The sequence below is a fragment of the Argentina anserina genome, chromosome 6, assembly GCF_933775445.1.
Source record: "Argentina anserina chromosome 6, drPotAnse1.1, whole genome shotgun sequence".
NCBI classification, from domain to species: Eukaryota; Viridiplantae; Streptophyta; class Magnoliopsida; order Rosales; family Rosaceae; genus Argentina; species Argentina anserina.
In genome coordinates this window covers 25,377,321-25,392,382 of record NC_065877.1, presented here as the reverse complement: position 1 = coordinate 25,392,382, position 15,062 = coordinate 25,377,321, and the positions used below count along the sequence as shown (strand labels likewise).

The 15,062-nt window shown below is 35.8% G+C and overlaps 2 protein-coding genes and 1 long non-coding RNA gene across 3 annotated transcripts; 2 read left to right on the top strand and 1 right to left on the bottom strand.

The window, feature by feature from the left end:
* Window positions 1-5,105: 5,105 nt before the first annotated feature.
* Window positions 5,106-9,585, top strand: LOC126800778 (probable LRR receptor-like serine/threonine-protein kinase At1g51880). Its single transcript, XM_050528189.1, has 13 exons — window positions 5,106-5,188; window positions 5,290-5,839; window positions 5,929-6,401; window positions 6,504-6,642; window positions 6,731-6,802; window positions 6,949-7,020; window positions 7,107-7,187; window positions 7,477-7,640; window positions 7,909-8,135; window positions 8,216-8,342; window positions 8,517-8,579; window positions 8,675-8,864; window positions 9,046-9,585. The coding sequence occupies exons 1-13, from the start codon at window positions 5,158-5,160 to the stop codon at window positions 9,464-9,466; spliced, it is 2,610 nt and encodes an 869-aa protein (XP_050384146.1). The 5' UTR covers window positions 5,106-5,157; the 3' UTR covers window positions 9,467-9,585.
* A 1,213-nt stretch (window positions 9,586-10,798) lies between these two features.
* Window positions 10,799-14,195, bottom strand: LOC126800804 (uncharacterized). Its single transcript, XM_050528221.1, has 2 exons — window positions 13,998-14,195; window positions 10,799-11,631 (listed from the first exon to the last, which is right to left on the bottom strand). The coding sequence occupies exons 1-2, from the start codon at window positions 14,115-14,117 to the stop codon at window positions 11,302-11,304; spliced, it is 450 nt and encodes a 149-aa protein (XP_050384178.1). The 5' UTR covers window positions 14,118-14,195; the 3' UTR covers window positions 10,799-11,301.
* On the top strand, window positions 11,912-12,968 carry LOC126800806 (uncharacterized). The gene is made up of 3 exons (XR_007672737.1): window positions 11,912-11,944; window positions 12,091-12,236; window positions 12,823-12,968. It is a non-coding gene; the product is annotated as an uncharacterized LOC126800806 (long non-coding RNA).
* Window positions 14,196-15,062: the final 867 nt, after the last annotated feature.

The following is a 15,062-nucleotide window of genomic DNA, read 5'->3' as shown; positions in this document are numbered from 1 at the left end:
ATCCTAGTATTGACTACGATGAGTTATATTCTCTCGTTATGGACATAATTGCTTTCCGCTACTTGATCAGTAGTAGTGTCCATGAAAACTGATTTGCAGCATATGATAGTGGTCATAGAATATCTATAAAGGGATCTTGACGCAGATATGAGAGTGCCCGAGGGACTTTAAATGCCTCCAGACCACGGAGAGCTTATGTAATCAGATTACGACGTTCGAGAGAACGTAGTACAATCGGTTGCAAGAACTCATACCCATATGTGTTCATATGAAGCTAATTCTTGATTCTCTATTCATACATGCTAGTGTTGTTGGGACACTATTACTTTCATTATGACGTGATTAACTATGCGCCAATGCATTGTCATTGGACTTGCATTGCTTCTTTGACATGGGTTTAGTTCTACACTTAGTGAACCAACACAAATCCTATCCACACCAACGCCGCCAACAGCTCCAGCAACATCAACGTACGCCTTGGTGTAGCAGTCGACACTGGTAGCGTAGAGGATGCGTACGGTTCCGTCTTGGACCAAAATCAGTCCTTCATTGGTCCATTCCCCCATTCTATTCGCGAAAAACACATTAAATGTGACAAATCAGAATCTGTCCAGTTTCGTAGGTCAACTTCAACGAGACCTACAAGACAGCTCGCTCGATGAAATATGGTGAAATTGGTACCGTTGGAAAGGCCTATGTGTCTACTTTCCATGGACATCAACCATTCGTTCATAGCTATTATATTGAGTGAGTTATGGCCGTTTTAGCAAAGTAGGACAGTCCTGTCCAGAAATTTGCAAGTCAGTCAACTTCGACAGAGCATTGTGAACTGCTCCGATCGGATGAGGTTGTGAACCTTATGTCACTGGAAAGACACGGGTGTCTACTTTTCAGAACATTTTACGGTTCGCTGATACCTATTTTGACGAAGAAGTTATGGCCATTTAAGTGAGTGAAGGTCATTCTACCCGAGAATCTGATTTTCATTGCAAACTCTTGTTTTGAGTTGTTATGCAATCTTGTTTCCTAAGATCTAAGTTTGGCTAAGTATAGCATGGATGATCTAAGGATGTGTGGCTAGATTAATGATTAATCATTAGCCCAAGACTACGTTTGAGAAGCATGTAATGAACGTTGTATACGTTGTTCTTTGTACTCCATGATTATGGCACTAATCAGGGGGAGTTGTTTCGTAGACTTCAGGGGGAGTCTAGCTCACATGATGCTATCAAATGTAGACGGTGCGTTGTGCTCTTTTTCCCTTCGATCAAGCTTTTGTTTTTACCCAAGAGGTTTTTATTTTGCTTGACAAGGTTTTTACCGAGGCAACAATGTGTGCACCATGCAACCTAGGCATGCGACACAAGGGGGAGTGTTCCGGGAGAATTACTATTCTACCCTTATGTGTGTCTTAGCCTAATAGGTTTCCTGTTAGGAGATAGATTAGCATCTCCGTAATAGATTAGGACTCCGAATCCTACGGGATTGTGGTTTTGTAATGCCTATATATAGGCCCCCATATCATTCAATAATACACAATTATTTCATCCTGAAACAATTTTATTATTATTATACACAATTATGCTTTAATTATACACAATTATACCATAATTATAACAATTTAACCATAATTACACATAATTATATCATAATTAAAAGGAATGTTTTTTACTTGCCATGGGGGCACAACCCTCTCTCGCCTCTTCATAGTTCCGCTACTGTGTGGAAGATTTGTGTCACGGCCCCGAAATTTCAAGTGATAAACTCGAACTCGAAGCTATGATATCTTCGAAAAAACAATCTCAATATATCGAAATCATCTTATAATCACAGCGTATCGCAACTATGTTCATAGTGCATCTCAGTCGCAGTTTATAATTCAAGCATTATAACAAATGGAAATGTAAAGTCCTCTCAATCCTCACCACAAATAGAAATAATGAACTTCAAAATCTTCATAGTAGCCCTCCAATTCTGCTAATTCACACCTGCAGAACTATCCCCTACACCATCGAATAGGTGCACCGGGATTGTAAACACAAACCCGGTAAGCTTTGCAGCTCGTATAAGTAAATCGACAGTATAACACGCATAATATACAAGAGAAAATACTGAAAACATTTAATTATAAATGCACTCATAAGTCACAGGACGGCCAATCTGTATGTCCAATAATATCTGAAAATATAAATGCTCATGAGACATTGGGGAACCCATTTGTTTACTCGAATTACATTTATAATACGGGTACTCATGAGACTCAGGTACTCATCTGTTACCCCTCATGCAGTACGCCGTCAGACACTGGACAACCTATCTGTCACCCAATATCATAAAAATATGGATAGTCATGAGACCCAAATAACACATCTGTTACCCCTCATGCAGAGTACACCGGCAGACAGACTAGAGCTCTAACTGAATCGTAACTGTCACTCGGCCAAGGCTTGGTTCCGATACTGCCAACACGTCTGAAGACAGAAAACGTTTTAACATGACTCAAAGTTAAAATCACGTACAATACAATCCTCACATGTTATTGTACAACAACCAAGCGACTCATGCTCAAATAAAATAAATATTGGTGCCATAAATAAACTCATTTGGAAATAAGAATGTGACAGTATACAATATAGCAACTCATATATATGTATCGTCTTTACCATTTTTACACATACACAACCCACTATATCATATACATGTCATAATTCGGTCTTTTAAATAAAACGTAAATATGAATCACCGCCAATGGTAGATTCGTCATAGAGAGATTTACTTACCTTATTTTCTTGAGCGTAATTTCCACAATACCGAAAGAAAATCCTTCACTTGTTTTGTCGACCACCTAGTTGTATAATAAAGTGGTTAGAAACGTTACATAAAACCTCAGATGCCAAATCAGTACTACTGTTTACTGTTCAGCAAATTACGGTTTTTACGTAATTACTGTTCACATAAATATTGTTCACGTATTACTGTTCAGAAATTTATTTTTACAATTACTGCTCATAAATCACTTTTACAGTTTACTGTACATAATTACTTTTACATTTTTACTGTATAAATTTACTTTTTTATATTTACTGTATATAATTACTTTTACCATTTACTGTACATAAAATTACTTTTTACAAAAAATTACAGTTCAGAATCATTGTTCACGTGCCGCCCACAGTGGGTGCGCATGGTGCTCACACGCCATCTCGAAACGAGCGCGTGGCTTGCCCACGGCCACCCAAATCCCACTCCTCTCATCTCCTCGTCCCTTCCACGATCTAACGCCGCCTCTGCACCCCTTCAATTGCGCACACACGCCGCCCTAGGTGGCGGCACGAACTCTCCCTCCTCCTCCTCTAAAACTCCACAAATGACCACAATTTTTACACAACATGTACATCAAACGATTTAAAACATTTCCATACCTATAATGAACCCTAGAACTGCCGGGAAGTTGCCGGAGAAGCTCGAATGCTGACGGCGGTCGAATTGAGAGGTGAGGTGGCGGTGCTATTTGGGCTCCAATTTGCTTGCAGATGGCTCCAGTGGTAAGGATCAGCGATGATGAGCTAGCCCCCGTGCTCTGGTCTCGCCGGCAACGAAACTTGGACGGCGGTGGAATTTGCAGGATCTTAGGATCGTCGCTCGAGCTTCACGGCAGCGCGAGGTGGCGTGTCGAGTCTCTGGATTGGTGTTGTAGACCGTGCGGTGCCTTTAGGGCCGGCGGTGAGGGCCACGGTAGCCGGACGTGAGAGATCGCCAAAGGGAATTTTTGAGAAGGAGGTCGGGGTCGAGAGAGAGAGAGGAAGGGTTTCTGTTTTTTGGAAACCCTAGTTTCCTAAAAATCCCTTTTATACTTTTTCCAAAATCGGAAACCAACTTTTGTCGATGATAATTTCCACATACGACATCCGATTAAGGTGCGTGACATGTCCATGATCTCGTATCGACGAGCTCTACAAATTTTGTGAAGGAAGTTTTCGGAAACGAACGACGAAAATAGAAGTCAACTCTCAAGTCACAAAACGTAACGTTTTTTCCAATTTAAATTTCCGATGAGAGTTTCGTTGCATTTGACATCGTCGGGAAAGCGAAAAATGCGATTTTATTCAATTTTCCAAATTAATAAATTCCAAGAATTCATACAATTCGAATCCAAAAATTCGAGGTATTACAATCTAGGCTAGCTGGAAGCTTCACTTTCTGCTTTAATACAATTATATCCACTTATTGACAAGATGAATTATATACTAAGGTTTGAGAGATCCAATTGGATTATCTTCTTGAGTTTGCAATTTCATGTTGTTGATATTTGATAAACAAAGTACAGAATTTTGTTCTTCTCGTTCAATCTCCTGTACAATATTCTTTTCTTATTGCAAAAAAACAAAGGACCCATACTAATCAATATGTGCAAACAAAATTGTAATCTTTCATGATTAGTGGGAATTCTGATACATGATATTTGCCCTTCAAAATGAAAAAAAGAGAACGGAGTTCTTAACATGTAGTTTAGAATACTTAGTACCGAATAAATACTAAGATTTAAAAAACCTTGTAGTTTAATTATCTGTTTTCATTTTGTAATTCAATTTTATAAAAATAGTTTTACAAAACATAACCGAACACACCCTGAGGGTTGTAGAATTTTTAGAGTTTGCGATGATGAAGATTAAAAACCCTTAAATTTTAAACCCGAAAAGTTATAAGAATAAATAAATTTTAAAATTTCGTTAAATGTAAATTTGAAAAATATATTATTTATTCTTATTAATTTATATAGATAATCATGGTTATACTATAGTTAATCTAGGACATCTGTCATTTATCTAAGTAGGTGGGTATGAAAATAATCAAATAAAAGTTATCGGTAAATTTGCTTCTTCTTTTTTTGTGTGGAGTATGAATTGGTATTCTGTTTACTTGTGGTACTAAACTATTATGATTAGTTAATTAGTGTACATCGCACTCGTCATATCGGTAGGTAATGTGCCAAAAGTCCTCTAGCTTCACTGGGTCAAGAAATGGAATATGTAGGGATTACTCATATAAAAGGACATTACTCGAAAACAAAACACTATGTGACTTGTCTACCAAAGTACAACAATGGCAGGGAGATTCAAACAATTCCTAGTTACACTGCTTGCTGGTTTTGCACTTATGGTTTTAGTTCATGCCCAGGATCAAACAGGTATGTTAGTTAACTTCTCTGTTATTTCAGAAATTCTTATAATGAAATTAAGGCAATATATGTATATGATATTTAAGTGCATCTCAATGTGTCTATGACAGGCTTCATCATCATAGATTGCGGACGCGCGGAGAATTCTACCTATTCTGAAAAGACAACAACCATTGACTACATTTCAGATGCAACCTTCATAGACACTGGTGAAAGAAAGTTGGTATTGCCTGAAAACAGAAACGACTACCAACAGCCTTACTGGACTCTTAGGAGCTTTCCTCAAGGAACCAGAAACTGCTACAAGATAAATGTTAAAAGTGGCACCAGATACTTGATCAGAGCCAGTTTCTATTATGGAAACTATGATGGATTAGACAAATTGCCAGAATTTGAATTGCATCTTGGACCTAATTTGTGGGAGTCGGTCAGTCTAGACGATGCAACCACTCTCAAAACCAAGGAGCTCATACATTATGTCCCAGCTAAGAGAAACTATATGCATGTTTGTGTGGTGAAAACAGGCTCCGGGGTTCCATTTGTATCAGCAATTGAACTGAGGCCTGTGCCATATTCAACTTATCAAACACAGACAGGGTCCTTGGCACTTTACAACCGATTTGACACTGGTCAATTAGCGCCTAATCTAACTGGATATAGGTAATAACATATTTACATATATCGATCCAGTGTTGATCAATTTACATGTAGGAGATGGATACTAATGGAAGTTATTTATCTTTCAATAGGTATCCTAAAGATACGTATGATCGATTCTGGCGCAGTTATAGCCGTGATGACTGGGCACAATTAAGAACCTCATCAATCATTGACCCCAATAGTTACGAACCAGCATCTGTTGTTATGCGTACTGCTGCCATACCGAAACTTGCAACTGATGACTTGAGTTTCTACTGGCTGCAGCCTGAGGATGATAAAAATGCAGAATTTTATATTTACATGCACTTTGCAGAAGTTGAAGAACTCCCAGCCAATCAGTCTAGACAGCTTGAAATTACTAGGAATGGAGACCACTTCTATGGGCCATTTGCTCCTGATTACTTGGAGACATCTTCTATTTTTAGCACTACGGCTATGAGTGGACCATACAATTTTATAGTCAAGAAAGGAGCCGGCAACTCTGACCTTCAACCTATCCTTAATGCCGTTGAGATTTATACAGTTAAAGAATTCTCAGAACAAGAAACAAACCAAGATGATGGTCAGTAAATATTTCCTTATGCAAAATTAAATTCATTGCTATCTATGTACGTACATATTTCATTAGATTGATACAGTTTCTGTTTGATTCTTAAAATACTAGTGAATGCAATCACAAACATCAAAGTAGCATATAAAATTGAAAAGAATTGGCAAGGAGATCCGTGTTTGCCAAAGAATTACTCATGGGAAGGACTAAAGTGTAGCTATTCTCCAGATGATTCACCGAGAATCATTTACTTGTAAGTCTATGAGTCTTCCAAAAGATTAGTTAAATTTTATAGTCTCAGTACATAGCGTTTGTAACTGTAATACATGCAAAATCTGCAGGGACTTGTCATCGAGTAGATTAACAGGGGAAATAGATGGTTCCATATCCGCTCTCACGATGATACAGACTTTGTAAGTACAAATATATGTATGTCTTATTGTCATCAATGTTAGTGAGTTATATAAATCACTGATAAGGCATAGTATAGTGTCGCAGTTCGATTTCACAGAATGCCATTTAGCTGGTTGATATCTGATTGAGCTGCTTATGATTTCAGGAATTTATCTAACAACAACTTAACAGGACCAATTCCGGACTTTTTTTCTAACATGTCAAATTTAAATGTCCTGTAAGTTGTGCTGTTAAATACATATTGGCGAAACTTCACCCTTTCATTATGAAGCTTGATATAGTGCTTAATTTGGCCTTACGCAGAAACTTGGAGAACAACAAGCTCACAGGCTCAGTTCCAAATGGACTTACAGAAAGAGTGCAAAATGGTTTACTATCATTAAGGTTTGTTTCGTTGAAAACCTGTACCGTAGAATTTTAATGTATTCTTATGGCCTATTAATTCAAACAATTTGTACTCACTCTATGAATATGATCTTTAATTGAGGACGTATCAAGAAAATCTGGTTTTTCTTTAGTAATTTCTATTTTCAAACATCTTATTTCATGAAAAAATAATATTATAGATGGTTCAGCATCAGAACATCTGCTACTACTGTTGAAATTGGTTCATTGTTTGTGCCTAGGAATTACAAATTCTAACTACCTGTGCTATCAACCATTTTCATGTCAGTTTGTGCAACAATCCAAATCTATCTGAAAATGTTTCTTGCAAAAAAAAGAAGTCCGCAGTCTCCGGTTATGTTATTCCCATAATAGGGTCAGTCATCGGAATTACAGTCCTCTTATTGATTGTAGCAATAATCTTCTGGCGTCTGAAGAGGAGAAGACAGCATGGTGAGACTTCCCTTATATTTTAGATTGTGTTCTGTTGAAATATGAAAAAAATAAAAAAGAGATGGAGTTGTAGATTCCTGAATATGAAACACGTGCTACTTGAGTTCTTGGAGACATTCGTACAGTAAAACTTAGAAGAACCCAAGAAATTACAAGAACAATGAGAAGCAGCAGTAGTGCAAGATTTTCTTCATATTTATAGTTTATATAATGTTTATATAAGTATACAGTATATGTACTCATCAAGTTTTTATGATTATGAACTTAGGAGCTGTCATAGAGGCACAGTCCCCCAATGGGTTAGTGGAACTTGAGCCAACACGACGACAGTTCACATACCCAGAGATCCTCAAGGTCACTAACAATAGACAAAGGATTCTTGGAAAAGGTGGATTTGGAACTGTCTATCATGGCTATCTTGATGACAATACTCAAGTAGCTGTTAAGCTGCTTTCGCCATCATCAAGTCGAGGGCTTGAACAATTTCATGCAGAGGTAGGTTATCAAAATAAGCAAATGCATTATTTTCTTTCTCATTCATATAGTCAACTAATATGTTCTGTTTGTGATTATAGGTTAATCTTCTTATGAGGGTTCATCATACAAACTTGACTAGCCTTGTAGGATATTGTGATGACGAAAAGAACAAAGGACTCGTCTATGAGTACATGGCTAGGGGAAACTTACAAGAATATCTTTCAGGTTTGGTATCTGCAATATCGAAATTAGTCACTAGAAAAACCTTAATCAGTCCTTTAAATTATCAGGGCTTTGAGTTTGCTACACTAGAGATATACTTTTTTTAAGTAAATTCTACACTCTGCTCAAACATAATGACTCTGGAGGCTTGACTAATATGTGTTTTTATGGCTGTAGATAAAAGTCCAAATGTGTTGACTTGGGATGGTAGACTTCATATAGCAACAGATGCTGCACAAGGTAAGAAAATAATTAGCAATAATATTTTAACTCGTGTCTAAGCTACCATCTAATTTCTTTCTGTCAAAATTGTTCATTGAATATTTGAAATGCAGGACTGGAGTATCTACACTATGGTTGTAAACCTCCTATGATCCATAGGGATGTCAAAACAACAAACATCTTGCTATCAGAAAATTTCCAAGCAAAACTCTCTGATTTCGGTCTCTCTAGAAATTTCCCTGCAGAATACGGGACACATATAGTTACAGGTGTTGCTGGAACCCCTGGCTATCTAGCACCGGAGTAAGTACTATGTCATACTATATATGGTTCTACTATCATTCATTTTATCATAATGAATTTCAATCTTCTCCTATGAATATGTGACCTGCAACAAATCAATTCTTAGATATTTTGTTTGAATTGATCTGAAACTTCTCTTCATGCATTTTTTGTGACCCAAACTTGAGTTGCATGCTTGTAGGTACCAACAACTAAACAGGTTCAATGAGAAGAGTGACGTCTTTAGCTTTGGGATTGTGCTGCTAGAGATTATCACAGGTCGACCTGCTGTTTCCAGGACACGAGAGAGAATTGTCATCAATGACTGGGTTGGATCAGTCATTCCAAAAGGAGACATTGACGCTATTGTGGATCCGAGGTTAAATGGAATCTTCAATGTTAACTCTGCCTGGAAACTAGTGGAAACAGCAATGGCATGTGTCTCTGCTGAGGCCAATAAGAGGCCAAACATGAGTAAAGTTGTTGGAGAACTGAAGCAGTGTCTGAAAAAACAAATGTCCCAAAGAGACCAGAACAGCTATGAATCTGAACTAGGGAATGAATTTGAGGTTGTGTCTCAGAATGGCTATTCGATCACTATGCTGCGTCCCTCAGTTAGATAGCGCTGTGTTAGCAATCGTGTGCAAAATAATGGGTATTGGAATGTGATATTTCAACCCTGCAGGTTAGCACTTGTTACAAACTTGCAATGCTTAGATCTCTGTGTAATATTAATTTTCTGTAGATTGCAACTATTTCTCGTCATCTAGTGCACCTTTTCGTGCATGTGCAAAGACTTGATAAATTTGGTTCATATTTCTGATCCATCAGTGAAGGTTATGTCATTGCATGGTTTTCTGTATTATTCTTTACAAAAACAAATATAGAATGACAATACTAGCCCTCACATACATGACATGTGAATCAAATAGGAGGATGAAAATGTTAAACTTAACATAAGAGTGCATTATGGCAATTTTACCAAATTTAGGTGGTAGATTGATCCAATTACAAAGTGAGGGGGTGAATTGACACTTCAATTTGGATGTATTTTGAAAATATAATCAATATATCGAACATTTGGAACATTAATTGATAAGAGGAGTCTTGTATGGATTAAAAAAAGATCGTTCAACGTCGTGGTATTATGATAGAGAATTAATTGGAGAATGATATATGTAAACAAAAGATCTTTACATACAAAATTAGAAATTTGACAGTACATGTCACCTAATTTTTACGGACTTCACAAGATAGCTCAAGATGAATTGAATTATGAGTCATATATGGACGATGAAAGCTACAGTATTAGATATTGGTTTGACCACCAATTCGATCATTTTTAATTCCCTACCTTAATCATTTTGATACAAGAAGGAATTAGGTATATAGTATTAAATTCGTTAAATTTATCATTGCTTAGTCTGCAAGTGCATGATACGTCGTTATAGACTCTATTGAGTTATATGAAAATGTCCAATTTAGTTTTACACAATGACTACCTGCTTAGAAGCATTAGCAAGTACTAAAGAATTAGTCTCAGAGATCACATGAGACTGATCTCAAAGATCACATGAGACCACCCTTGTACTAACAAATGCTCAAGTCTGATTCACTTTCAACCACCCCACCATACAAAGAAGAAGAAAAATCAAAGAGTGAATCAGTGAAATCCAGCACCATTTGATGAAGTTCCTCTTTCGAAAGTGGGAGTGTGAAGAACATGAGTCGACTTTGTTGCATTTCACACGTGTAGTGACACATTGTGTAGCAGAAGCATATAAACAGGTTTGAAATTAGTTGGGCTCATCTTTTCTACTCATCACTGATTCACTGGACCAGTTTCTTCTGATGAGAAAAGGTTCTGAGACTCTCATTGAATTCACAAAGGCCCCAAAGCATGCAGATAACGCGTGCTAGCAAGCTACAGTTTTCCAACTAAAGCAAAGAAAGTAAGGGTGTGTTTGGCGCAGCTGTGACTTATAAGATAAGTTAACTTATACTTATTTCTGAGAATAAGTTTCTGATAAGTTAAGTAGCTGACTGTTTGGTAAACTGGCTTTTTTAAGTGACTTTTAGTGGCATAAGTTGTGCAGAGTGTTTGGCAAACTTAAACTGGCTTATGCTTTGTATTTGTATAATGACAATTTTGGACACCAAATAATTTAAAATATTTTTTTTATTTTCCAAGAGTATATTTTCTTTCTTGATTCTTTGCAAATACAATATGAATTTTTAACTTCTTTTTTTATCTATCACTACCCTTTTACATTAGTATTTTAATTTTTACTTTCTCATTGACTTCAAGTAAAATTAATAAATGTTCTATGTTTTCTTATACTTAATAACAAAACACATTTGTCATTGACACAAATAATATTAAAAATATCTTAACACATTCAACTAAATTACAAAACCAAATAACAATATATATATATTTCATTTGCATCAAATAATTTCATATTATACGCGCACTCATCAAACTTTGAGTGATTTCATTTCTTATTGCTTCAATTTCCCGTGCATCATGACCATGCTCATTTTCCCCTCCATCATGATCCATCTCTACCTCATCATTTGGTATGTCAACCACCATTTCTGCCCAACGAACAAAATGGGCATCACGATTTGCATGTCTTCTTATATAATTATGAAGAGTCATGGTTGCAATAACAATCTTCACTTCTTTGCTCAAATGACTATTTGGTTGATTATTAGCCTCCACCTCCTTGATAACTAAGTCACAAAGTAGGTCTACTAATACCGGATTCCATACGGCTGATCCCATCTATATAACACATGAGGATTGACATAAATTAACATGAAACATACAAACATATATAAATTTGTACATGTATATATCTAATTTGTACATGGTTGATGTTCAAGTATCTTAGTGTTCTTCATTTTGGTCCAGTACGTTAGTTGTTCTTATATAGTACACAAATATGCATAGCACATATGAACTATGATGATCTATATTAGTGTTCTTATATTATGAAACAGCCAAAACTCTAGTAATTAAGTGGACCATGGAGCTGATTACTACCCCTAGTAAACTTTAATTTTTTGCATCTAAGTTGATTTTTCTCCGTTTTAAGGTGTGTTATGGCCTTTAGAGATACTGTTTTTCAAGTTTAATACCCCCAGTAGAAGTTTACCACCTCTAGTAAACTTTAGTAAATTTTTTACTAACCCCAGTAAACTTTATTTTTTTGCATCTAAGTTGATTTTTCTCCATTTTAAGGTGTGTTATGGCCTTTAGAAATACTGTTTTTCAAGTTTAATACCCCCAGTAGAAGTTTACTACCTCTAGTAAACTTTAGTAAAAATTTTACTAACCCCAGTAAACTTTATTTTTTTGCATCTAAGTTGATTTTTCTCCGTTTTAAGGTGTGTTATGGCATTTAGAAATACTGTTTTTCAAGTTTAATACCCCCAGTAGAAGTTTACTACCTCTAGTAAACTTTAGTAAAATTTTTACCAACCCCAGTAAACTTTATTTTATTTTGCATCTAAGTTGATTTTCTCTATTTTAAGGTGTGTTATGGCCTTTAGAAATACTGTTTTTCAAGTTTAATACCCCCAGTAGAAGTTTACTACCTCTAGTAAACTTTAGTAAAAATTTTACTAACCCCAGTAAACTTTATTTTTTTGCATCTAAGTTGATTTTCTCCATTTTAAGGTGTGTTATGGCATTTAGAAATACTGTTTTTCAAGTTTAATACCCCCAGTAGAAGTTTACTACCTCTAGTAAACTTTAGTAAAATTTTTACTAACCCCAGTAAACTTTATTTTTTTTTGCATCTAAGTTGATTTTCTCTATTTTAAGGTGTGTTATGGCCTTTAGAAATACTGTTTTTCAAGTTTAATACCCCCAGTAGAAGTTTACTACCTCTAGTAAACTTTAGTAAAATTTTTACTAACCCCAGTAAACTTTATTTTTTTTTGCATCTAAGTTGATTTTCTCTATTTTAAGGTGTGTTATGGCCTTTAGAAATACTGTTTTTCAAGTTTAATACCCCCAGTAGAAGTTTACTACCTCTAGTAAACTTTAGTAAAATTTTTACTAACCCCAGTAAACTTTATTTTTTTGCATCTAAGTTGATTTTTCTCCGTTTTAAGGTGTGTTATGGCCTTTAGAAATACTGTTTTTCAAGTTTAATACCCCCAGTAGAAGTTTACTACCTCTAGTAAACTTTAGTAAAATTTTTACTAACCCCAGTAAACTTTATTTTTTTTGCATCTAAGTTGATTTTCTCCATTTTAAGGTGTGTTATGGCCTTTAGAAATACTGTTTTTCAAGTTTAATACCCCCAGTAGAAGTTTACTACCTCTAGTAAACTTTAGTAAAATTTTTACTAACCCCAGTAAACTTTATTTTTTTGCATCTAAGTTGATTTTTCTCCGTTTTAAGGTGTGTTATGGCCTTTAGAAATACTGTTTTTCAAGTTTAATACCCCCAGTAGAAGTTTACTACCTCTAGTAAACTTTAGTAACAACAAAATTTGACCTCTCTATTAGAGTTGCTCTAAACAAACTAAACATACAATTTCTGGTAATCTTCTAGTTGAACACAACAAACTGTAATGCCAATGTTTACATTGTTTCTACTCTCTCTCTCTCTCTCTCTTTCTCTCTCTATTCACTATTGGAAGTAGTACAAACCAAATTCCACAGCAGAATAACAATTTATTAATAGTATATTATAGAGCAGCTGGTTCCTCTCCAAATTGGTGAAAAGTTAGCTCTCATTTCTTATTTGTGTGTGTGTGTGTTGCCATGTTTATATGTTCAACTGTACAAGCTGAAATGTAAGAGGATTAAACTTGCTGATGATGATCCTATAACCTAGAATTCTATGATGCCTAAAAAAAAGAGGACAAGTAGAGGAATCAATTAGAGTAGATATGAATCTATATACAATCACCATTACAATTACAAACTTCTTGACTATATTATAGAGTACATCTGATGGAATTATTTTGTATCATTTTCAAGAATGATATACAATAGAGTAGTACACTTGTAAAGAAATTCAATTTCAAAGACAGAAACACTAGATCTCACACATATATAATTTCAATCACTAATCAAAACCCAGAAACAAAAAGAGAAGAAATGAGGAACAAGGGGGAGAAATAAGTTGTTTACCTCTTGAGCAGCTGCAAACCTCAAAGATGGAAAGGAGAACTGAAAAATGGAGGCACACCAGGAGACTACCACGAAATAAAAGAGAAATGGAGGCGCTCTGCAGGTAAGTTTTCTGTTCATCTGAGCTTTTATATTGGTAAGTTAGTAATTTTCAGCTATAGTCAAGGGTACCCAATGTCATTTTTGAAGTTCACTTAATTCCCGAAATGAAAACGCGGTGACTTATAATCATAAGGAAGGAGTCACTCACTTTTGCTTATTCCTCATAAATGACTTAGGCTTTTAAGATAAGTAAGTTCTTTATGCTTTTACCAAACGGGTATTCTCCTCATCTTATAAGCTAAGGAGCTTATAAGCTTCCCCAAACGCGCACTAAGAAACACAAAGCTGGCAAAGTTTGATAGCAACAGGTACCTATTTGTGTTGGCAACTATATAAAACAGCTACCCATATTAATCCATTCTGATACTTGATTTATTGAAGATCATGACCTCTGCTAAGGGCCAAGGACCCCAAATTCCAAGGGATTCTCCTATCTTAAATATCCTAACAAGTAACAACACGTACAGTTCCACTTATAACGAAGTACATTTACACAGTTGAGATCCAAATTATCATTCCAATGTGCTCATGTCTCTAAGGTTGAACCCCATATGCATTTGCTGTCCCTAGCTTATTTGATAAGATCTTATCTTTTGTGAAACAAAGCTGGCCTCAAGAAGGAAAATAATAGTTGAAACAAATCTCGAATGCCCTACTTCGGAGCAAACTTTTTCTTCTTCTTTTTTGGACCGTTTATTACGTAATTTGCGACGTATTTCAAGAATCAAGAGTTATCAAACATTATATCTAGGTTTGAATCCCGCCGATGCTAATTAATTGGAGTTAAATCTCACTCAAAATTCTTGGTAGCCACGAGGAAGTGTCCTGACATAATGTCACGAAAAAGATTAGTCTCTTGTCCTTGACCCACAGTCTTCGAGGGCACCGTATGATTCCGATCAGAAAAGAGACATAGTAATGGAGAATCATACAACCAAAACAAGGGCTAAGAAGACAAATTAA